Source organism: Pristiophorus japonicus, chromosome 9 (assembly GCF_044704955.1).
Source record: "Pristiophorus japonicus isolate sPriJap1 chromosome 9, sPriJap1.hap1, whole genome shotgun sequence".
Classification (NCBI taxonomy): domain Eukaryota; kingdom Metazoa; phylum Chordata; class Chondrichthyes; family Pristiophoridae; genus Pristiophorus; species Pristiophorus japonicus.
The window spans coordinates 229,539,340-229,565,478 of NC_091985.1; the positions used below are offsets into that span (position 1 = coordinate 229,539,340).

Genomic DNA, 26,139 nt, shown 5'->3' on the forward strand with positions numbered 1-26,139 from the left:
CCCGCACAATCTCTGATTTACAGCAGTCTCACCAACAAAGGCTGCTCTGCAATGCAACCAAGTAACTTTGAACCAATTGCACCACCTACAGGGCACTGTCAAATGAAACCCATCTATTAACCCAACTCTCCCATCGAAGACCATCCCTCCAGTCCCCTAACTCTCCCACTTAATATGTGCAGTGTCAGCATTGAGCGCTCCCAGGGCAGGTACAGCACGGGTTAGATACAGTGTAGGGCTCCTTCTACATTACCCTGACAGTGTGTCCCCACTTTATACCCAGTGTCAGCATCGAGTGCTCCCAGGGCAGGTACAGCACGGGTTAGATACAGTGTAGGGCACCCTCTATATTACCCTGACAGTGTGTCCCCACTTTATACCCAGTGTCAGCATCGAGTGCTCCCAGGGCAGGTACAGCACGGGTTAGATACAGTGTAGGGCTCCCTCTACATTACCCTGACAGTGTGTCCCCCACTTTATACCCAGTGTCAGCATCGAGTGCTCCCAGGGCAGGTACAGCACGGGTTAGATACAGTGTAGGGCTCCCTCTACATTACCCTGACAGTGTGTCCCCACTTTATACCCAGTGTCAGCATCGAGTGCTCCCAGGGCAGGTACAGCACGGGTTAGATACAGTGTAGGGCTCCCTCTACATCACCCCGTGGGCCTTTACGAGAGCCTCGTCTCCTCCGCACTCGAAGCAGAGCCACAAACCAGCCGATATCGTCTCTTCGAGCATTTATTGACGGGAACGAAGGTCACAGCAAGAACGACAGGTCGCAGAGAAAGCGGGAACCTCCCGTCGGAAGATGGGACGACGGCAGCAGTGTCTCGTCGGCAGTCTGCGAGCCGCCTGTTCGCTGGTCGGGGGGGGGAGGGTGGGTTGATCGAGACGCAGGCCGCTGTCCCGAAATCTCGCCGGAGCAGCCTCTTCCACGTCCCATAGCCGAGGCCTCAGGAGGAGCGAGTGAGCACGAGAGGCCCGTTGCTCACTCCCCCGTCATTACTGCTGCAGGACAATGGCGATTGGCTGGAAAGAAAGAGAGAAAGACTTGGATTTATACCGTCTTGCTGCAGTTGTACAGGGTGCTGGTGAGGCCACACCTGGAGTACTGCGTGCAGTTTTGGTCTCTGTATTTACGAAAGGATATACTTTGGAGGCAGTTCAGAGAAGGTTCAGTGGGCTGATTCCAGAGATGAGGGGTTTGACTTATGAGGAAAGGTTGAGGAGGTTGGGCCTCTACTCACTGGAATTCAGAAGAATGAGAGGTAATCTTATCGAAACATGTAAGATTATGAGGGGGCTTGACCAGGTGGATTCAATGGTGACTCCACCCCACCACCCCCAGCCCCTCCTCTCTCCTTGGATGCCATCTCTGACCGAGTGACTCCCTCTTTAAAAGGGGTCCCTGACTGAGAGACTCCCTCTTTAATGGTATGGCTTATCGAAACATATAAGATAACGAGGGGGCTCAACAAGATCGATGCAGAGAGGATGTTTGCCCTCGTGGGGGAATCTAGAACTAGAGGACATAGTCTCAGAATAAGGGGCCGCCCATTTAAAACTGAGATGAGGAGGTATTTCCTCTCTGAGGGTTGTAAATCTGTGGAATTCTCTGCCCCAGAGAGCTGTGGAGGCTGGGTCATTGAATATATTTAAGGCGGAGATAGATTTTTGAGCGTTAAGGGAGTAAAGGGTTATGGGGAGCGGGCCGGGAAGTGGAGCTGAGTCCGTGATCAGATCAGCCATGATCGTATTAAATGGCGGAGCAGGCTCGAGGGGCCAAATGGCCGACTCCTGCTCCTATTTCTTATGGTCTTAAAAGTGGTCCGTGAATGAGATATCCTGTTTAAAAGGGGTCCCCTGACGGAGAGACTCCCTTGATACACATTGCATTTATACAGCAGTATGAACGACTCGACAGCCTCCACAAGCTATATCTGAAAGGGGTTTCAGCCCAGAGGGCTGCTCTGGTGCCTATGGTGTGACAGAGTGGGGGGAAGGGATAGGGTAGTTAGATGCACATAAAGCCACAGGAGGGGCCAGATTTGGGAGGTGAGGGGAGATGGTGCACGGGGCGTGATGATGAGAATAATACCATTTTAATATGTTAGGAGGTGAGATGGGCCTGTAGTGTCTGGAGGTGATCGCATTGAAATGTATAACATTCTTCGAGGGCTTGACAGGGTAGATGTTGAGAAGCTGTTTTCCCCCGAGCTGGGGAGTCTAGAACCAGGAGTGTCAGTCTCAGGATAAAGGATCGACCATTTAGGACTGAGATAAGGAGGAATTTCTTCACTCAGAGGGTGGTGAATCTTTGGAATTCTCTGCCCCAGAGGGCTGTGGAGGCTCAGTCGTTGAGTATATTCAAGGCTGAGATCGAGAGATTTTTGGACACTAGAAAGAAAGACTTGCATTTATATAGCGCCCTTCACGACCACTGGATAATTCTCAAAGTGCTTTACAGCCAATGAAGTACTTTTGGAGTGTAGTCACTGTTGTAATGTGGGAAACGCGGTGGCCAATTTGCGCACAGCAAGCTCCCACAAACAGCAATGTGATAATGACCCAGATAATCTGTTTTTGTTATGTTGATTGAGGGATAAATATTGGCCCCAGGACACCGGTGAGAGCTCTCCTGCTCTTCTTCGAAATAGTGCCATGGGATAATTTCTGTCCACCTGAGAGAGCAGACGGGGCCTCAGTTTAATGTCGCCTCCGAAAGAGGGCACCTCCGACAGTGCAGTGCTCCTTCAGCACCGCACTGGGAGTGTTAGCCTAGATGTATGTGCTCAAGTTCCTGGAGTGGGATTTGATCCCACAACCTTGTGAGTCAGAGGTGAGACGGCTACCCACTGAGCCACAGCTGTACTCCGGGAATGAAGGGATAGGGGGATAGGGCAGGAAGGTGGAGTTGAGATAGAAGATCAGCCATGATCTTATTGAATGGCGGAGCGGGCTCAAGGGGCCTTATGGCCTACACCTGCTCCTAGTTCTGTGCTCGCTGACCTACATTGGCTTCCGGTTAAGCAACGCCCCGTTTTCAAAATTCTCATCCTTATTTTCAAATCCCTCCATGGCCCTCGCCCCTCCCTACCTCTGTAATCTCCAGCCCCACAACTCCCCGAGATGTCTGCGCTCCTCTAATTCTGGCCTCTTGAGCATCCCTGATTATAATCGCTCCACCATCGGTGGCCGTGCCTTCTGTTGCCTGGGCCCCGAGCTCGGAAACTCCCTCCCTAAACCTCTCCGCCTCTCTACCTCGCTCTCCTCCTACAAGACGCTCCTCAAACCTACCTCTTTGACCTAGCTTTTGGTCACCTGCGCTAATTTCTACTTAAACTGCTCGGTGTCAATTTTTTACAATCTCATAGCACTCCTGTGAAGTGCCTGGGTCGTTGCACTACCTTAAGGGTGCTATATAAATACAAGTTGTTGTTGTTGTGTAGCGAGTGAAGCAACAGTGCCTGCATGTCCAGATTGTCTCTCTTCCTTACACACTACAACGCACAGCACCTCGAGTCGGCAATAGGACTGCGGGCCCAAAATTGCCGCTCCTTATTTAAGGAGGGACACCCTTGCATTGGACCCTGTTCAGAGAAGGTTCACGAGTTTGATTCAGGCGATGAGGGAGTTGACATGAGGAAAGGTTGAGCAGGTCGGGCCTAGACTCATTGGAGTTTAGAAGAATGAGAGGTGATCGTATCGAAACGTATAAGATTCCGAGGGGGCTCGACAAGGTGGATGCAGAGAGAATGTTTCCCCTCATGGGGGAAATCTAAAACTCGGGGGCATAGTCTCAGAATAAGGGGCCGCCCGTTTAAAACTGAGATGAGGAGGAATTTCTTCTCTCAGAGGGTTGTAAATCTGTGGAATTCTCTGCCCCAGAGAGCTGTGGAGGCTGGGTCATTGAATATATTTAAGGTGGAGATAGACAGATCTTTGAGGGATAAGGGATTATGGGAAGTGGAGCTGAGTCCCTGATCAGACCAGCCATGATCTTTTTGAATTGTGGACCAGGCCCGAATTGTTATGATATGTTGCACTCACCTGAGCTCACGGACCCTGCGTCGGCTCCAAGTTACCGCACGGATTGTCTCATGATTTCCAGCACCACGCTGGTCTCTGGGAACTTTAGTCTCCGCGGAGGGCCTTTCTGGATCCCACTCCACAGCGTCACCTCTGCTTGCAGTGGGAAGGGGAGAGAGCAGGCAGAGGTTAGCTGCCGCCAGTGTCGACAATAGCCCACCACAGCCAACACACACTCAGGCACATGCAACAGGAGTAGGCCATTCGGCCCTTCGAGCCTGCACCGCCATTCAATGAGTTCATGGCTGAACATGCAACCTCAGTACCCCATTCCTGCTTTCTCGCCACACCCCTTGATCCCCCTAGTAGTAAGGACTACAACTAACTCCTTTTTGAATATATTTAGTGATTTGGCCTCAACAATTTCCTGTGGTAGAGAATTCCACAGGTTCACCACTCTCTGGGTGAAGAAGTTTCTCCTCATCTCAGTCCTAAATGGCTTACCCCTTATCCTTAGACTGTGACCCCTGGTTCTGGACTTCCCCAACATTGTGAATATTCTTCCTGCATCTAACCCCGTCAGAATTTTAAACGTTTCTATGAGATCCCCTCTCATTCTTCTGAACTCCAGTGAATACAAGCCCAGTTGATCCAAAAATTCTTGATATGTCAGTCCCGCCATCCCGGGAATCAGTCTGGTGAACCTTCGCTGCACTCCCTCAATAGCTAGAATGTCCTTCCTCAAGTTAGGAGACCAAAACTGTACACAATACTCCAGGTGTGGCCTCACCAAGGCCCTGAACAACTGTAGTAACACCTCCCTGCCCCTGTACTCAAATCCCCTCGCTATGAAGGCCAACATGCCATTTGCTTTCTTAACCGCCTGCTGTACCTGCATGCCAACCTTACTCAATGACTGAGGCTCCACAGCCCTCTGGGGCAGAGAATTCCAAAGGTTCACCATCCTCTGAGTGAAGAAACTTCTCCTCATCTCAGTCCTAAATGGCCGACCCCTAAGTCTGAGGCTGTGTGACCCCGTGTTCTAGACTCCCCAGCCAGGGGAAACATCCTCCCTGCATCTACCCTGTCACGCCTTCTCAGAATTGTATACGCTTCAATACAATCTCATTCTTCTAAACGCTAGAGAATAGAGGCCTAGTCTACTCAATCTCTCCTCATTCTTCCATCCCAGGGCACGGGTTAGATACAGTGAGGGTTCCAGTAAGTTCGGATTCTCCTTAAAGGGTTATAATGGTTTATGGAGGGTTACGGAGGGTGTAAAGTGAGCAGAAAAAGTCCTGGGAATGTTTGATGGGACTGTGGCAGGAGCTTTCTGCTGCATCTAACCTGTGCTGTACCCGACTAGGTAGTAATTGATGGTAAAGATAGATAGTTAATATGTATAAATGATTTGGATGAGGGAACCAAATGTAATATTTCCAAGTTTGCTGACGACACAAAACTAGGTGGGATTGTGAGTTGTGAAGAGGATGGAAAGATGCTGCAAGGCGATTTGGGTAGGTTGACTGAGTGGGCAAACGCATGGCAGATGCAGTATAACGTGGATAAATGTGAAACTATCCACTTTGGTAGGGAAAATATAAGGACAAAGTATTATTTAAAAGGTGATGGCTTGGGAAGTGTCGATGTACAGAGGGACCTGGGTGTCCTTCTCCACCAGTCATTGAAAGCAAACATGCAGGTGCAGCAAACAGTTAGGAAGGCAAATGGTATGTTGGCCTTCATTGCAAGAGGATTTGAGTACAGGAGCAAGGATGTCTTACTACAGTTATACAGGGCCTTGGTGAGACTGCACCTGGAGTATTGTGTGCAGTTTTGGCCTCCTTACCTAAGAAAGGATATACTTGCCATAGAGGGAGTGCAGCGAAGGTTCACCAGACTGATTCCTGGGATGGCTGGACTGACATATGAAGAGAGACTGGATCAACTGGGCCTTTATACCTTGGAGTTTAGAAGGATGAGAGGGGATCTCATAGAAACATACAAGATTCTGATGGGACGGGACAGGTTAGATGCGGGTAGATTGTTCCCGATGTTGGGGAAGTCCAGAACCAGGGGACACAGTCTTAGGATAAGGGGTAGGCCATTTAGGACTGATATGAGGAGAAACTTCTTCACTCAGAGAGTTGTTAACCTGTGGAATTCCCTGCCGCAGAGAGTTGTTGATGCCAGTTCATTGGATATATTCAAGAGGGAGATAGATATGGCCCTTACGGTTAAAGGGATCAAGGGGTGTGGAGAGAAAGCAGGAAAGGGGTACTGAGGTGAATGATCAGCCATGATCATATTGAATGGTGGTGCAGGCTCGAAGGGCTGAATGGCCTACTCCTGCACCTATTTTCTATGTTTCTATTCCTGGGATGGCAGGACTGTCGTATGAGGAGAGATTGGGTCAACTAGGCCTGTATTCACTAGAGTTTAGAAGAATGAGAGGGGATCTTATTGAAACGTATAAAATTCTGACTGGGTTGGATAGACTGGATGCGGGGAGTATGTTTCCCCGGGCTGGGAAGTCTAGAACAAGGGGTCACAATCTCAGGTTACAGGGTAGGAAATTTAGGACCGAGATGAGGAGAAATGTTTTCACTCAGAGTATGATGAACCTGTGGAATTCTCTACCACAGAAGGCTGTGGAGGCCAAGTCACTGAATATATTTAAGAGGGAGATAGACAGATTTCTAGAAACAAAAGGCATCAAGGGGTATGGGGAAAAAGCGGGAATATGGTGTTGAGATAGAGGATCAGCCATGGTCTTATTGAATGGTGGTGCAGACTCGAAGGGCCGAATGGCCTCCTACTGCTCCTATTTTCTATGTCTACAACCAATGAAGTACTTTTGGAGTGTAGTCACTGTTATAATGCAGGAAACACGGCAGTCAATTTGCACACAGCAAGCTCCCACAAACAGCAATGTGCTAATGACCAGATAATCTGTTTTGTTATGTTGATTGAGGAATAAATATTGGCCCCAGGACACCGGGGATAACTTTGCTGCTCTTCTTTGAAATAGTGCCATGGGATCTTTTCGTCCATTTGAGAGGGCAGACGGGTTTAATATCTCACCTGAAAGACGGCACGTTCAACAATGCAGTACTCCCTCAGCACTGCTCTGGAATTGTCAACCTAGATTTTTTTGTGCTCAAGTCCCTGGAGTAGGACTTGAACCCACAACCTTCTAACCCAGTGCTATCCACTGAGCCACAGCTGATACTGTCCTATATTCTAGGGAATATTGGCCCATTCTATTCAATCACTCATAGGGCAATCCTCTCACCCCAGGATCAATCCAACACATACCCAGTTTACATAATAATCCATCAGAGTAAACGCACACAAACATGTACACACTCACACACACACACACACACACAAACATGTACACACACACACACATACACACACACAAACATGTACACACTCACACACACACACACACACACACACACAAACATGTACACACACACACACATACACACACACAAACATGTACACACTCACACACACACACACACACACACACACAAACATGTACACACACACACACATACACACACACAAACATGTACACACTCACACACACGTACACACAAACATGAACACACGCACAAAGATGAACACACACACAAACATGTACACACACGCACACACAAACATGAACACACACACACAAACATGAACACACTCACACACACGCACACACAAACATGAACACACGCACACACACAAACATGAATACACTCACACACACAAACATGAACACACACACAAACATGAACACATACACACACATACAAACATGAACACACACACACATGAACACACACACACAAACATGAACACACACACACAAAAATGAACAAACACACAGACATGAACACATACACACACATACAAACATGAACACACACACACATGAACACACACACACAAACATGAACACACACACACAAAAATGAACAAACACACAGACATGAACACATACACACACATACAAACATGAACACACACACACATGAACACACACACACAAACATGAACACACACACACAAAAATGAACAAACATAGACATGAACACACACACAAACATGAACACACACACAAACAAGAACACACAGACATGAACACACACAAACAGGAACACACACACAAACATGAACACACACACACAAACAGGAACACACACACACAAACATGAACACACACACAAACATGAACACACACACACAAGAACACACACAAACAATAACACACACAAACAAGAACACACACACACAAGAACACACACACAAACAAGAACACACACACAAACAAGAACACACACACACAAGAACACACACAAGAACACACACACACAAGAACACACACAAACAAGAACACACACACAAACAAGAACACACACAAACAGGAACACACAAACAAGAACACACACACATGAACACACACACAAACATGAACACACACACAAACAATAACACACACAAACAAGAACACACACACACAAGAACACACACACACAAGAACACACACACACACAAGAACACACACAAACAAGAACACACATACACAAGAACACACACACAAACAAGAACACACACAAACAAGAACACACACAAACAAGAACACACACAAACAAGAACACACACACACACAAACATGAACACACACACACACAATAACACACACAAACATGAACACACACACACACACAATAACACACAAACATGAACACACACACAAAGAACACGCACAAACATGAACACACACACACACACAAACATGAACAAACACACACACAATAACACACACAAACATGAACACACACACACATGAACACACACACAAACAAGAACACACACAAACAAGAACACACACACAAACAAGAACACACACACAAACAAGAACACACACAAACAGGAACACACACACAAACAAGAACACACACACACACACAAGAACACACACACACAAGAACACACACACACAAGAACACACACACAAACAAGAACACACACACACAAGAACACACACACAAACAAGAACACACACAAACACACACAAACATGAACACACACACACACACACAAACATGAACAAACACACACACAATAACACACACAAACATGAACACACACACATGAACACACACACAAACAAGAACACACACAAACATGAACACACACACACACACAATAAAACACAAACATGAACACACACACAAAGAACACACACAAACATGAACACACACACACACACACAATCATGAACACACACACACACACACAAACATGAACACACACACACACACACAAACATGAACAAACACACACACAATAACACACACAAACATGAACACACACACATGAACACACACACAAATAAGAACACACAAACAAGAACACACACACAAACAAGAACACACACAAACAAGAACACACACACAAACAAGAACACACACACAAACAAGAACACACACACATGAACACACACAAACATGAACACACACAAACATGAACACACACACACACACACACAAGAACACACACAAACAATAACACACACACACAAGAACACACACACACAAGAACACACACACAAACAAGAACACACACAAGCATGAACACACACACACAAACATGAACACACACACACAAACATAAACACATACACACACAAACATGAACAAACACACAAACATGAACACACACACACATGAACACACACACACAAACATGAACACACACACACACGCACAAACATGAACACACACAATAACACACACAAACATGAACACACACACACATGAACACACACACAAAAAGGAACACACACAAAGAACACACACACACACACAAACATGAACACACACACAATAACACACACAAACATGAACACACACATGAACACACACACAAACAAGAACACACACAAACAGGAACACACACACAAACAAGAACACACACAAACAAGAACACACACACATGAACACACACAAACATGAACACACACACAAACAATAACACACACAAACAAGAACACACACACACAAGAACACACACACACAAACATGAACACATACACACACAAACATGAACAAACACACAAACATGAACACACACACACATGAACACACACACACACGCACAAACATGAACACACACACACACGCACAAACATGAACACACACATAACACACACACACATGAACACACACACAAAAAGGAACACACACAAAGAACACACACACACACACAAACATGAACACACACACACACACACAATAACACACACAAACATGAACACACACATGAACACACACACAAACAAGAACACACACAAACAGGAACACACACACAAACAAGAACACACACAAACAAGAACACACACACATGAACACACACAAACATGAACACACACACAAACAATAACACACACAAACAAGAACACACACACACAAGAACACACACACACAAGAACACTCACAAGAACACACACACAAACAAGAACACACACAAACAGGAACACACACACAAACAAGAACACACACAAACAAGAACACACACACAAGAACACACACACACAAGAACACACATACAAACAAGAACACACACAAACAAGAACACACACAAACATGAACACACACACACAAACATGAACACATACACACACAAACATGAACAAACACACAAACATGAACACACACACACAAACATGAACACACACACAAACATGAACACACACACACGAACACACACAATAACACACACACACATGAACACACACACAAAAAGGAACACACACAAACAAGAACACACACACACAAACATGAACACACACACACACACACACACACAAACATGAACACACACACACACACACAATAACACACACAAACATGAACACACACACACAAACATGAACACACACAATAACACACAAACATGAACACACACACAAACAAGAACACACACCAAGAACACACACACACAAACATGAACACACACACACACACAAACATGAACACACACACACATGAACACACACACACACACAAACATGAACAAACACACACACAAACATGAACACACACACACGAACACCCACACAAACAACACACAAACAAGAACACACACACATGAACACACACACAAACATGAACACACACACACACAAACATGAACACATACACACAGACATGAACAAACACACACACATGAACACACACACACAAACAAAAACACACACACAAACAAGAACACACACAAACATGAACACACACACAAACAAGAACACACACACATGAACACACACAAACATGAACACACACAAACACACAAACACACAGACAAACATGAACACACACACACACAAACAACACACACACATGAACACACACACAAACAAGAACACACACACAAACAAGAACACACACACACACACACAAACATGAACACACACACACACACACAAACATGAACACACACACAAACAAAAACACACAAACAAGAACACACACACACACACAAACATGAACACACACACACACACACACACAAACAAGAACACACACACAAACAAGAACACACACACAAACAAGAACACACACACAAACAAGAACACACACACAAACAAGAACACACACAAACATGAACACACACACACACACAAGAACACACACACACCAACACACACACATGAACACACACACAAACAAGAACACACACACAAAGAACACACACAAACAAGAACACACACACACACACACACAAACATGAACACACACACACAAACATGAACACACACACAAACAAGAACACACAAACAAGAACACACACAAACATGAACACACACACATGAACACACACAAACATGAACACACACACACACACACACAAACACACAGACAAACATGAACACACACACACACAAGAACACACACACATGAACACACACACAAACATGAACACACACAAACATGAACACACACACACACACATACACACACACATGAACAAACACACACACATGCACACACACAAGAACACACACACACAAACAAGAACACACACAAACATGAACACACACACACAAACAAGAACACACACAAACAAGAACACACACACATGAACACACACAAACATGAACACACACACACACAAACACACAGACAAACATGAACACACACACACACACAAGAACACACACACACAAACAACACACACAAACAAGAACACACACACACACAAGAACACACACAAACATGAACACACACACACACACACACAAGAACACACACAAACATGAACACACACACACACACACACACACACGAACACACACACACACAAACATGAACACACGCACACACACACAAACATGAACACACTCACACACACAAACATGAACACACGCACACACACACAAACATGAACACACACACACACACACAAACATGAACAAACACACACACAATAACACACACAAACATGAACACACACACATGAACACACACACAAACAAGAACACACAAACAAGAACACACACACAAACAAGAACACACACAAACAAGAACACACACACAAACAAGAACACACACACAAACAAGAACACACACACATGAACACACACAAACATGAACACACACAAACATGAACACACACACACACACACAAGAACACACACAAACAATAACACACACACACAAGAACACACACACAAACAAGAACACACACAAGCATGAACACACACACACAAACATAAACACATACACACACAAACATGAACAAACACACAAACATGAACACACACACACATGAACACACACACACAAACATGAACACACACACACACGCACAAACATGAACACACACAATAACACACACAAACATGAACACACACACACATGAACACACACACAAAAAGGAACACACACAAAGAACACACACACACACACACAAACATGAACACACACACACACACAAACATGAACACACACACAATAACACACACAAACATGAACACACACATGAACACACACACAAACAAGAACACACACAAACAGGAACACACACACAAACAAGAACACACACAAACAAGAACACACACACATGAACACACACAAACATGAACACACACACAAACAATAACACACACAAACAAGAACACACACACACAAGAACACACACACACAAACATGAACACATACACACACAAACATGAACAAACACACAAACATGAACACACACACACATGAACACACACACACACGCACAAACATGAACACACACACACACGCACAAACATGAACACACACAATAACACACACAAACATGAACACACACACACATGAACACACACACAAAAAGGAACACACACAAAGAACACACACACACACACAAACATGAACACACACACAAACATGAACACACACAATAACACACACAAACATGAACACACACATGAACACACACACAAACAAGAACACACACAAACAGGAACACACACACAAACAAGAACACACACAAACAAGAACACACACACATGAACACACACAAACATGAACACACACACAAACAATAACACACACAAACAAGAACACACACACACAAGAACACACACACACAAGAACACTCACAAGAACACACACACAAACAAGAACACACACAAACAGGAACACACACACAAACAAGAACACACACAAACAAGAACACACACACAAGAACACACACACACAAGAACACACATACAAACAAGAACACACACAAACAAGAACACACACAAACATGAACACACACACACAAACATGAACACATACACACACAAACATGAACAAACACACAAACATGAACACACACACACAAACATGAACACACACACAAACATGAACACACACACACGAACACACACAATAACACACACACACATGAACACACACACAAAAAGGAACACACACAAACAAGAACACACACACACAAACATGAACACACACACACACACACACACAAACATGAACACACACACACACACACAATAACACACACAAACATGAACACACACACACAAACATGAACACACACAATAACACACAAACATGAACACACACACAAACAAGAACACACACCAAGAACACACACACACAAACATGAACACACACACACACACAAACATGAACACACACACACATGAACACACACACACACACACAAACATGAACAAACACACACACAAACATGAACACACACACACGAACACCCACACAAACAACACACAAACAACACACAAACAAGAACACACACACATGAACACACACACAAACATGAACACACACACACACACAAACATGAACACATACACACAGACATGAACAAACACACACACATGAACACACACACACAAACAAGAACACACAAACAAGAACACACACACAAACAAGAACACACACAAACATGAACACACACACAAACAAGAACACACACACATGAACACACACAAACATGAACACACACAAACACACAAACACACAGACAAACATGAACACACACACACACAAACAACACACACACATGAACACACACACAAACAAGAACACACACACAAACAAGAACACACACACACACACACACACAAACATGAACACACACACACACAAACATGAACACACACACAAACAAAAACACACAAACAAGAACACACACACACACAAACATGAACACACACACACACACAAACAAGAACACACACACAAACAAGAACACACACACAAACAAGAACACACACACAAACAAGAACACACACAAACATGAACACACACACACACACACACAAGAACACACACACACCAACACACACACATGAACACACACACAAACAAGAACACACACACAAAGAACACACACAAACAAGAACACACACACACACACACACAAACATGAACACACACACACAAACATGAACACACACACAAACAAGAACACACAAACAAGAACACACACAAACATGAACACACACACATGAACACACACAAACATGAACACACACACACACACACACAAACACACAGACAAACATGAACACACACACACACAAGAACACACACACATGAACACACACACAAACATGAACACACACAAACATGAACACACACACACACACATACACACACACATGAACAAACACACACACATGCACACACACAAGAACACACACACACAAACAAGAACACACACAAACATGAACACACACACACAAACAAGAACACACACAAACAAGAACACACACACATGAACACACACAAACATGAACACACACACACAAACACACAGACAAACATGAACACACACACACACACAAGAACACACACACACAAACAACACACACAAACAAGAACACACACACACACAAGAACACACACAAACATGAACACACACACACACACACACAAGAACACACACAAACATGAACACACACACACACACACACACACACGAACACACACACACACAAACATGAACACACGCACACACACACAAACATGAACACACTCACACACACACAAACATGAACACACGCACACACACACAAACATGAACACACGTACACACACACAAACATGAACACACTCACACACACAAACATGAACACACTCACACACACAAACATGAACACACTCACACACACAAACATGAACACACTCACACACACAAACATGAACACACACACAAACAAGAACACACAAACAAACAAGAACACACACATACACAAGAACACACACACATGAACACACACAAACATGAACACACACACACACTTGAACACACACACACAAAAGAACACACACACAAGAACACACACACACGCACAAGAACACACACAAACATGAACACACACACACAAACAAACATGAACACACACAAACATGAACACACACACACGAACAAACACACACACGTGAGCACTCACACACTCGCGTGCCCAAACACGGGTGCCCTGTAGATGGGGTCTTACCCGTGCCGTCCGGGGTCACCAGCGTGATCTCGAAGCTGTTCTTTCGCGGTGTCTCTGGGTTCAGCAACACCTCCACGTTGCTGAACTCCCTGCGCAAAGCCTCACCCAGAGCGAGGGCATTGCGACGATACACATGTCAGCTGGTGCTGAGGGGGTGGTGGTGGGGGGGGGGGAGAGAGAGAAAACAACGTCAAATCACAGATGTTAAGAGGTGACCTAGTCGAGGTGATGGGAGGTTTTGATAGAGAGAAACTATTCCCTCTGGCGAGTGGGCCAATAATAACAACAACTTGTATTTATGTAGTGCCTTTAATGGAATGAAACATCCCAGGGCGCTTCAAAAGAGTGTTATGAGATTTTTTTTTTTAATTGACACCGAGCCGTCTAAGAAGAAATTGGGGCAGGTGACCAAAAGCTTGACGAAAGAGGAAGGTTTTAAGAACATAGAAACATAGAAAATAGGTGCAGGAGTAGGCCATTCGGCCCTTCTAGCCTGCACCGCCATTCAATATGATCATGGCTGATCATTCACCTCAGTACCCCTTTCCTGCTTTCTCTCCATACCCCTTGATCCCCTTTAGCCGTAAGGGCCATATCTAACTCCCCTTTGAATATATCCAATGAACTGACATCAACAACTTTCTGTGGTAGAGAATTCCACAGGTTAACAACTCTCTGGGTGAAGAAGTTTCTCCTCATCTCAGTCCTAAATGGCTTACTCCTTATCCTTAGACTGTGACCCCTGGTTCTGGACTTCCCCAACATTGGGAACATTCTTCCCGCATCTAACCTGTCCAGTCCCGTCAGAATTTTATATGTTTCTATGAGATCCCCTCTCATCCTTCTAAACTCCAGTGAATATATGCCTAGTCGATCCAGTCTCTCCTCATATGTCAGTCCTGCCATCCCGGGAATCAGTCTGGTGAACCTTCGCTGCACTCCCTCAATAGCAAGAATGTCCTTCCTCAGATTAGGAGACCAAAACTGAACACAATATTCAAGGTGTTGCCTCACCAAGGCCCTGTACAACTGCAGTAAGACCTCCCTGCTCCTATACTCAAATCCCCTCGCTATGAAGGCCAACATGCCATTTGCCTTCTTAACTGCCTGCTGTACCTGCATACCAACCTTCAATGACTGATGTACCATGACACCCAGGTCTCGTTGCACCTCCCCTTTTCCTAATCTGTCACCATTCAGATAATATTCTGCCTTTCTGTTTTTGCCATCAAAGTGGATAATCTCACATTTATCCACATTATACTGCATCTGCCATGCATTTGCCCACTCAGCTCACCTGAACATAAGAAATAGGAGCAGGAGTAGGCTGATCCAATCATGGACTCAGCTCCACTTCCCTGCCCGCTCCCCATAAGCCCTTTATCGCTTATCGGTTAAGAAACTGTCTAATTTTGTCTTAAATTTATTCAATGTCCCGGCTTCCACAGCTCTCTGGGTCAGCGAATTCCACAGATTTACAACCCTCTGAGAGAAGAAATTCCTCCTCATCTCAGTTTTAAATGGGCGGCCCCTTATTCTGAAACTATGCCCCCCTAGTTCTAGATTCCCGCATCAGTGGAAACATCCTCTCTGCATCCACTTTTTAAGGAGCGTCTTGAAGGAGGAAAGAGAGGTAGAGAGGTTTAGGGAGGGAGTTCCAGAGCTCGGGCCCAAGCAACAGAAGGCCCGGCCCCCAATGGTTGAGTGACTAATAATCAGGGATGCTCAGGAGGGCAGAATTAGAGGAGTGCAGATATCTCGGGGGGGGTTGTGGGGCTGGAGGAGATTACAGAGATAGGGAGGGGCGAGGCCAATGGAGGGATTTGTAAACAAGGATGGAGAATTTTGAAATCGAGGCGTTGCTTAACCGGGAGCCAATGTAGGTCAGCGAGCACAGGGGGTGATGGGTGAGCGGGACTTGGTGCGGGTTAGGACACGGGGACAGTGAGCACAGGGGGTGATGGGTGAGCGGGACTTGGTGCGAGTTAGGACACGAGGGCAGCGCGCACAGGGGGTGATGGGTGAGCGGGACTCGGTGCGAGTTAGGACACGGGGCAGCCGGGGTCATAGATTGAAAATCACTGAGAAAAGATCTCGAGGGGAGATGGGTTTTCACTCAGAGGGTTGCCAGGTTCTGGAACACTCGACCTGAGGAGGTGGTGGGAGCTGATCAATAATTTTAAAGGGGAGTTGGACAGGTACTCGAGGATGAGGAACTTACTGGGTTACGGACAAAAAGCAGGGGGCCGGGGAGGGACTAAGCACCACCACTGTCTCACAGAGCCGGCACGGGCCGAATGGCCTCCCTCTATGCTGCACGTTTCTAAGATTCCTTGAACGGCATTTCAATAATAAAACCACACTGATGAGCTGGTCATTTGTCACGTCGCTGTCTGTGGGATCTTGCTGTGCGCAAGGCGCTCTGCTTCACTGCGTAGTATTTTACCAACAAACAGAAAGACAGAGAGGGAGGAGACAGCGAGTGGAGAGAGAGAACACAGACAGGAGACAGTCAGAGGGGGAGAGAGAGAAAGGAGACAGACAGTGAGAGGAGATGGAAAGCGGAAAGAGAGAGAGAGTCAGAGAGAGGGGAGAGACAGGGATCAGACAAACACACAGAAAGAGAGGGATAGACAGGAGACAAAGACAGTGGGGGAGAGAAAGAGGAGACAGAGAGAGAGTGAGAGACAGTCAGAGCGAGAGAGAGAGAGATAGACGGACAAAGAGAGAGCGGAGACAGAGAGAGTGAGAGACAGTCAGAGAGAGAGAGACAGGCGGTCAGAGAGAGAGGAGACAGAGTCAGAGAGAGAGAGATAGACGGACAGAGAGAGGGGGAGACAGACAGAGAGAGAAAAAGAGAGACAGACGGTCAGAGAGAGAGGAGACAGAGAGAGTCAGAGAGAGAGAGATAGACGGACAGAGAGAGAGGGAGACAGACAGAGAGAGAAAAAGAGAGACAGACGGTCAGAGAGAGAGAGACAGAGAAACAGAGAGAGAGAGAGAGCAGAGAGACAGAGAGACAGGCGGTCAGAGAGAGAGGGACACAGACAGAGAGAGAGAGAGTCAGACAGAGAGAGAGAGAGTCAGACAGAGAGAGAGATAGACGGACAGAGAGAGAGGGAGACAGACAGAGAGAGAGAGTGTCAGACGGACAGAGAGAGAGAGACAGACAGAGAGAGAGATAGACGGACAGAGAGAGGGAGACAGACAGAGAGGGAGAGACAGACGGACAGAGAGAGAGAGACAGACAGACAGAGAGAGATAGACGGACAGAGAGAGAGGGAGACAGACAGAGAGGGAGAGACAGACGGACAGAGAGAGAGAGAGACAGACAGAGAGACAGAGAGAGTGAGAGAGAGAGAGACAGGTGGTCAGAGAGAGAGGGACACAGACAGAGAGAGAGAGAGTCAGACAAAGAGACAGAGAGTCAGACAGAGAGAGAGAGAGTCAGACAGAGAGAGAGATAGACGGACAGAGAGAGAGGGAGAGAGTCAGACGGACAGAGAGAGAGAGTCAGACAGAGAGAGAGATAGACGGACAGAGAGAGAGATAGACGGACAGAGAGAGAAGGAGACAGACAGAGAGAGAGAGAGTCAGACAGAGAGAGAGATAGACGGACAGAGAGAGAGGGAGGCAGACAGAGAGGGAGAGACAGTCGGACAGAGAGGGAGAGTCAGACAGAGAGAGAGAGTCAGAGAGAGAGAGAGATAGACGGACAGAGAGAGAGGGAGACAGACAGAGAGAGAAAAAGAGAGACAGACGGTCAGAGAGAGAGACAGAGAGACAGAGAGAGAGAGAGCAGAGACAGACAGAGAGAGAGAGAGACAGGCGGTCAGAGAGAGCGGAGACAGAGAGAGTGAGAGACAGTCAGAGAGAGAAAGAGATAGACGGACAGAGAGAGAAAGAGAGAGACAGAGAGAGAAAGAGAGAGACAGACGGTCAGAGAGAGAGCGAGAGAGACAGAGAGAGCAGAGAGACAGGCGGTCAGAGAGAGAGGGACACAGACAGAGAGAGAGAGAGTCAGACAGAGAGAGAGAGAGTCAGACAGAGAGAGATATAGACGGACAGAGAGAGAGGGAGACAGACAGAGAGGGAGAGACAGACGGACAGAGAGAGAGAGTCAGACAGAGAGAGAGTCAGACAGAGAGAGAGATAGACGGACAGAGAGAGAGGGAGACAGACGGTCAGAGAGAGAGTGAGAGAGACAGAGAGAGCAGAGAGACAGGCGGTCAGAGAGAGAGGACACAGACAGAGAGAGAGAGTCAGACAGAGAGAGAGAGAGTCAGACAGAGAGAGATATAGACGGACAGAGAGAGAGGGAGACAGACAGAGAGGGAGAGACAGACGGACAGAGAGAGAGAGTCAGACAGAGAGAGAGAGAGTCAGACAGAGAGAGAGAGATAGACGGACAGAGAGAGAGGGAGACAGACAGAGAGAGAGGGAGACAGACAGAGAGGGAGAGACAGACGGACAGAGAGAGAGAGACAGACAGAGAGACAGAGAGAGTGAGAGAGAGAGAGACAGGCGGTCAGAGAGAGAGGGACACAGACAGAGAGAGAGAGAGTCAGACAGAGAGAGAGAGAGTCAGACAGAGAGAGAGATAGACGGACAGAGAGAGAGGGAGACAGACAGAGAGAGAGAGAGTCAGACAGAGAGAGAGATAGACGGACAGAGAGAGAGATAGCGATAGACGGACAGAGAGAGAGGGAGACAGAGAGAGAGGGAGACAGACAGAGAGTGAGATAGACGGACAGAGAGAGAGGGAGACAGACAGAGAGGGAGAGACAGATGGACAGAGCGAGAGAGTCAGACAGAGAGAGAGAGAGAGTCAGACAGAGAGAGAGATAGATGGACAGAGAGAGAGGGAGACAGACAGAGAGACAGAGAGAGTGAGAGAGAGAGAGAGAGACAGGCGGTCAGAGAGAGAGGGACACAGACAGAGAGAGAGAGAGATAGACGGACAGAAAGGGAGACTGGGAGACACAGAGGTCAAGAGAGAGGAGGCAGGGAGAGAGACAGCTTGTCTAACTCTGGCAGCAGGAGCTGTTTAACTGGGGGGGGGGGCAGAGTTACTGACTGCAGCCAGCCAGGCGAACAGCATTAAAGGAGCTGCTGCCATTACCAGTGCTCGAAGATGACCTTCAGCCCTCTTCCCAGCGGGGGAGCCTTGCCCAGGGAGCTGTCCCCGGGTTCTAGGGAGGTCGTGGAGGGAGTGGGGGTTGTGGAGGGAGTGGGGTGCCCCTTGGCCCCCTGCCTCGTGCTGTCAGCCATGTGGCTGCTCAGGATGCCAGGAAACTTGCAACACTGCCCGCAATTGGCGGGAGATTTCAAACAGATACAATAGGGCCGGACCATTACCCAGGGCTGCGACTGGGGGTGGGTGGGGAGGGACAGAAGAGAGGAAAGGCAGACAGAAATCAAAACTACTGGTCCCGCAGACAGACCGAGAGAGCGACAGTCAGTGTGGCCCCTTCTGCCGCTTCATTGCACAGTGAAGCAAATCGACTTATTTTTCAGAATCGCTCATTTTAAAAGTGTTTCAGATTGTTTCCCCCCCCTCCCTTTTTCCAACATTGGACTAGTCCAACATGGTCTGTTTCATGTTTCAGGGGGAAAGGGGACTGATCCCAATTAAAGGGACAGGCCACAATTCAAGGGACAGACCCCAATTAAACAGACAGGCCACAATTAAAGGGACGTACCACAATTAAAGGGACAGGCCACAAATAAAAGGATCATCATAGACAGTCCCTCGTATCGAGGATGACTTACTTCCAGGCCAAAAAGGGATGAGTTCACAGGTGTTTCGATGAAGCACCTAATATTCTGGATCCTGAACTACATCCTGAAGGGTGGAAGGTGCCTGTGGGTGGATTTATTTAATGTGGGGTGACCGTTGCACACCAGCCACCGCACGGGGCTTGACAGAGCTCGGCCTTTATCCAGTGGCAAGGGTTAACCAAGACGACTGGAGACCAGTTCTGCTGTACAGACCCAGTGCGCACACATATATCGCACAGTGTGGTCTGGGCCCGTGCTGCCCCTGGGCCCTCGGCTCTTCTGGGCCCCGAACTCATGCCTGTCCTGGGCCCTGATCACGTCCCTCTACAATCTCTCGCCGCTCCTTCGCCCCGACCTTGCCGCTCCTGCTGTATCTGTCCACGCTCCAATCACCGAGCTGGACCTTGGTGACGTCACTCTTCGCTGCCATCGCCCTCCTGCACCAGCTCGCGCCATACCTTGCCGTGGTACACCATCACACTGCCCATGGTCGCCGCTCATTGCTCAGACCCTAATTAAAGGGACTGACCCCAATTAACCAAACATACCCAAATTAAAGGGACTGACACCCTCAGTACTGTCCCTCCGACAGTGCGGCACTCCCTCAGTACTGCCCCTCCGACAGTGCGGCATTCCCTCAGTACTGCCCCTCCGACAGTGCAGCACTCCCTCAGTACTGCCCCTCCGACATTGCGGCGTTCCCTCAGTACTGCTCCTCCAACAGTGCAGCACTCCCTCAGTACTGTCCCTCTGACAGTGCAGCATTCCCTCAGTACTGCCCCTCCGACAGTGCAGCACTCCCTCAGTACTGCCCCTCCGACAGTGCAGCACTCCCTCAGTACTGCCCCTCCGACAGTGCAGCATTCCCTCAGTACTGCCCCTCCGACAGTGCAGCACTCCCTCAGTACTGCCCCTCCAACAGTGCAGCGTTCCCTCAGTACTGTCCCTCCGACAGTGCAGCACTCCCTCAGTACTGCCCCTCCAATACAGCAGCGCTCCCTCAGTACTGCGCCTCTGACAGTGCAGCACTCCCTCAGTACTGTCCCTCCGACAGTGCAGCACTCCCTCAGTACTGCCCCTCCGATACAGCAGCGCTCCCTCAGTACTGCGCCTCTGACAGTGCAGCACTCCCTCAGTACTGTCCCTCCGACAGTGCAGCAATCCCTCAGCCCCGCACTGGAGTGTCAGCTCGATTTCGGTGCTCAAGTCCCTGGAGCGGGTCTCAAACCCAGAACCTTCAAGGAGTGCGACCCACTGGGGCCTATTTAATGTGGCAGTGACTGCCCCAACGAAGAGGCTGCTCCCGGGGCCCTTGTGGCCTGTGTAGTCCCGGACTGTCCCAGTCGGGGGAAAGACCCACTGAGACTGCAGCGAGCTTGGTCCCATTATTCAAGCATGGTGCCTTTAAACCAAGTCCACCACCCCTTGTTTTAATGTGTTACGGGGTGTTACAGAAAGTGCATTCAGCGGTGTTGGAAGAACCAGAGACCGGTGTCGGAAGCAGTGGATTTTCAAGTCCCCATTGGCCCCTGCCTAAGATTCACCCTGTCCAAACATGAGTTTTATTTCGGATTCTCAGTGTTGAAATTGGAGCACACCACCTAGCTGCAGACACGTACAATATCATTGAAAAAAAACTCCTCCTGTGGTGCCAAGTCTCCGGCACGCTTCACGAAGCTCCTCTGTCTTCACCTATCCACAGGGTGATAGGACAATGCAACACGAGCAGGTCAGAGGCTGGGTATTCTACGGTGAGTGTCTCACCTCCTGACTCCCTGAAGCCTTCCCACCAGCTACAAGGCACAAGTCAGGAGTGTGATGGAATACTCTCCACTTGCCTGGACGAGTGCAGCTCCAACAACACTCAAGAAGCTCGACACCATCCAGGACCAAGCAGCCCACGTGATTGGCACCACCTTAAACATTCACTCCCTCCACCACCGGCGCACCGTGGCTGCAGTGTGTACCAATCATCACAGGCAGTCTCTCGGAATCGAGGAAGACTTGCTTCCACTCTAAAAATGAGTCCTTAGGTGGCTGAACAGTCTAATATGAGAACCACAGTCCCTGTCACAGGTGGGACAGATAGACGTTGAGGGTAAGGGAGGGTGGGACAGGTTTGCCGCACGCTCCTTCCGCTGCCTGCGCTTGGTTTCTGCATGCTCTCGGCGACGAGACTCAAGGTGCTCAGCGCCCTCCCGGATGCACTTCCTCCACTTAGGGCGGTCTTTGGCCAGGGACTCCCAGGTGTCAGTGGGGATGTCGCACTTTATCAGGGAGGCTTTGAGGGTGTCCCTGTAACGTTTCCTCTGCCCACCTTTGGCTCGTTTGCCGTGATGGAGTTCCGAGTAGAGCGCTTGCTTTGGGAGTCCCGTGTCTGGGGTATGTGGACAATGTGGCCTGCCCAGCGGAGCTGGTCGAGTGTGGTCAGTGCTTCAATGCTGGGGATGTTGGCCTGGTCGAGGACGCTAACGTTGGTGCGTCTGTCCATCTACAAGGCACAAGCCAGGAGTGTGATGGAATACTCTCCACTTGCCTGGACGAGTGCAGCTCCATCAACACTCAAGAAGCTCGACACCATCCAGGGCAAAGCAGCCCGCTCGATTGGCATCTGGAAGGTTATAAATCTTCAGGAAAAGCACAGAAGAAGACCACGAACTAAAAATGTGATTAATACAAGCTTTTGGAATTTAATACAAGCTTTTGGAATTTAATACAAGCTTTTTGAATTAACTGGACAATGGGAACAAAAAGGGCACCAGTTTCCAGGCAGGTGATGACTCGCCCCAATTAAGGACAGTCTGTGGTCAAGAACCAAAACTGACCTCATGCATAACAACAATGGGAGTTGTTTACATGAGGCCCTGGAACTCATTGACCAGGGTGGGGAAAAACAAGCTCACTGGAGACGCCCAAGTCTGCAAAAAGACCGGACAACAAAGGAATCACCACAGATGCACATTTTTGGGGAAACGAGGTGTTAAGATGGGGAGTCACTTTGAGTCTCGCACGCTCCATGTGCCAACTGAGAACAGAAGAGTCCATTAGTGCAGTCAGTCAACCAGGATCACCACAAAACAACGTATCGATGCAAACACTTTATCAGAAACCGCAGTGGCGGGAGATCAGTCAAAACCTGGGTGTAAATATGCGAGCTCGAAGCCGCTCAGCAGCAGTTGGACGCAAGTCGGAAGAGACAGAAGAAGTAGCAGGTCATGTGTACGCACAGAAGGACAAGGAAGAAGAACAGATCAGAAGAATAACCAACCGGCCACGGAACCAATGAAGCTACAACCAGGAAGGGTGATTGTATGTCTTCAGTCGCTTTCTCTCGGAAGTAACTAAAGGTCTTGCAGGCCTGGACCGCGGCGGCCCAGCCCGGAAATCGGCACGGTCCCAGCCTGCAGGACCATCAGCAGGCCGGGGGCTATTAGACGGAGCAGTGTGCAGTGGCATACCACTGCAGGGAGCTGTGTGTGCAGGAGGGCGACGGCTACGAAGCCAGGTCACTGATTGCAGTGCGGGCAGGCACAGCAGGAGGGGGCAAAGGAGCGGCATGAGTCCATAGTGACCGGCACCCAGGAGAGGAGTGAATCTGGGGCCTAGAAGAGGCGAGGGCCCAGGGGCAGCACGGGCCCAGCCCACACTGTGTGCGATATGTGTGTGCGCACTGGGTCCGTGCAGCAGAGCAGGTCTCCAGTCGTCCTGGTTAACCCTTTGCCACTGGACCAAGGCCGAGCTCTGTCAAGCCCCGTGCGGTGGCTGGTGTGCAACGGTCATCCCACGTTAAATAAATCCACCCACGGGCACCTTCCACCCTTCAGGATGTAGTTCGGGATCGGGAATATTAGGGCCTTCATTGAAACACCTGTGAACTCATCCCTTTTTTTGGCCTGGAAGCAAGTCATCCTCGCTTCGAGGGACGGCCTGTTATGATGTCTCTCAGAAGTCTAGCTCTGTAGTTTTGGTTAGTTTTTCTGCGTAATAAAACTGACACAGGGGAAAACCTAAATTTTGTGCCACGTGTTTGTCCTTTTCCCACCAAAAGTTCCGAGGTCTGAGAATCAGACTAGAGTGAAAAACAAATACACGCGCCACCCCCCCCCCCCCTACACATCCCATCCACCACCTTCAACATCCACTCCCTCCACCACCGGCGCCCCCTGGCTGCAGTGTGCACAAGATGCACTGCAGCAACTCGCCAAGGCTTCTTCGACAGCACCTCCCGAACCTCTACCAACTCGAAGGACAAGGGCAGCGGGCGCACGGGAACACCACCACCTCCACGTTCCCCTCCGGGTCACAC

The 26,139-nt window shown here is 47.8% G+C and overlaps 1 protein-coding gene across 1 annotated transcript; it reads right to left on the bottom strand.

Annotated features, from left to right (window-relative positions):
- Nucleotides 1-819: 819 nt before the first annotated feature.
- selenoh (selenoprotein H) lies at nt 820-21,323 on the bottom strand. Its single transcript, XM_070888967.1, has 4 exons — nt 21,175-21,323; nt 16,053-16,198; nt 4,052-4,183; nt 820-1,030 (listed from the first exon to the last, which is right to left on the bottom strand). Exons 1-3 carry the CDS (start codon nt 21,321-21,323, stop codon nt 4,083-4,085), a joined length of 396 nt encoding a protein of 131 aa, XP_070745068.1. The 3' UTR covers nt 820-1,030; nt 4,052-4,082.
- Between the last annotated feature and the right edge of the window lie 4,816 nt (nt 21,324-26,139).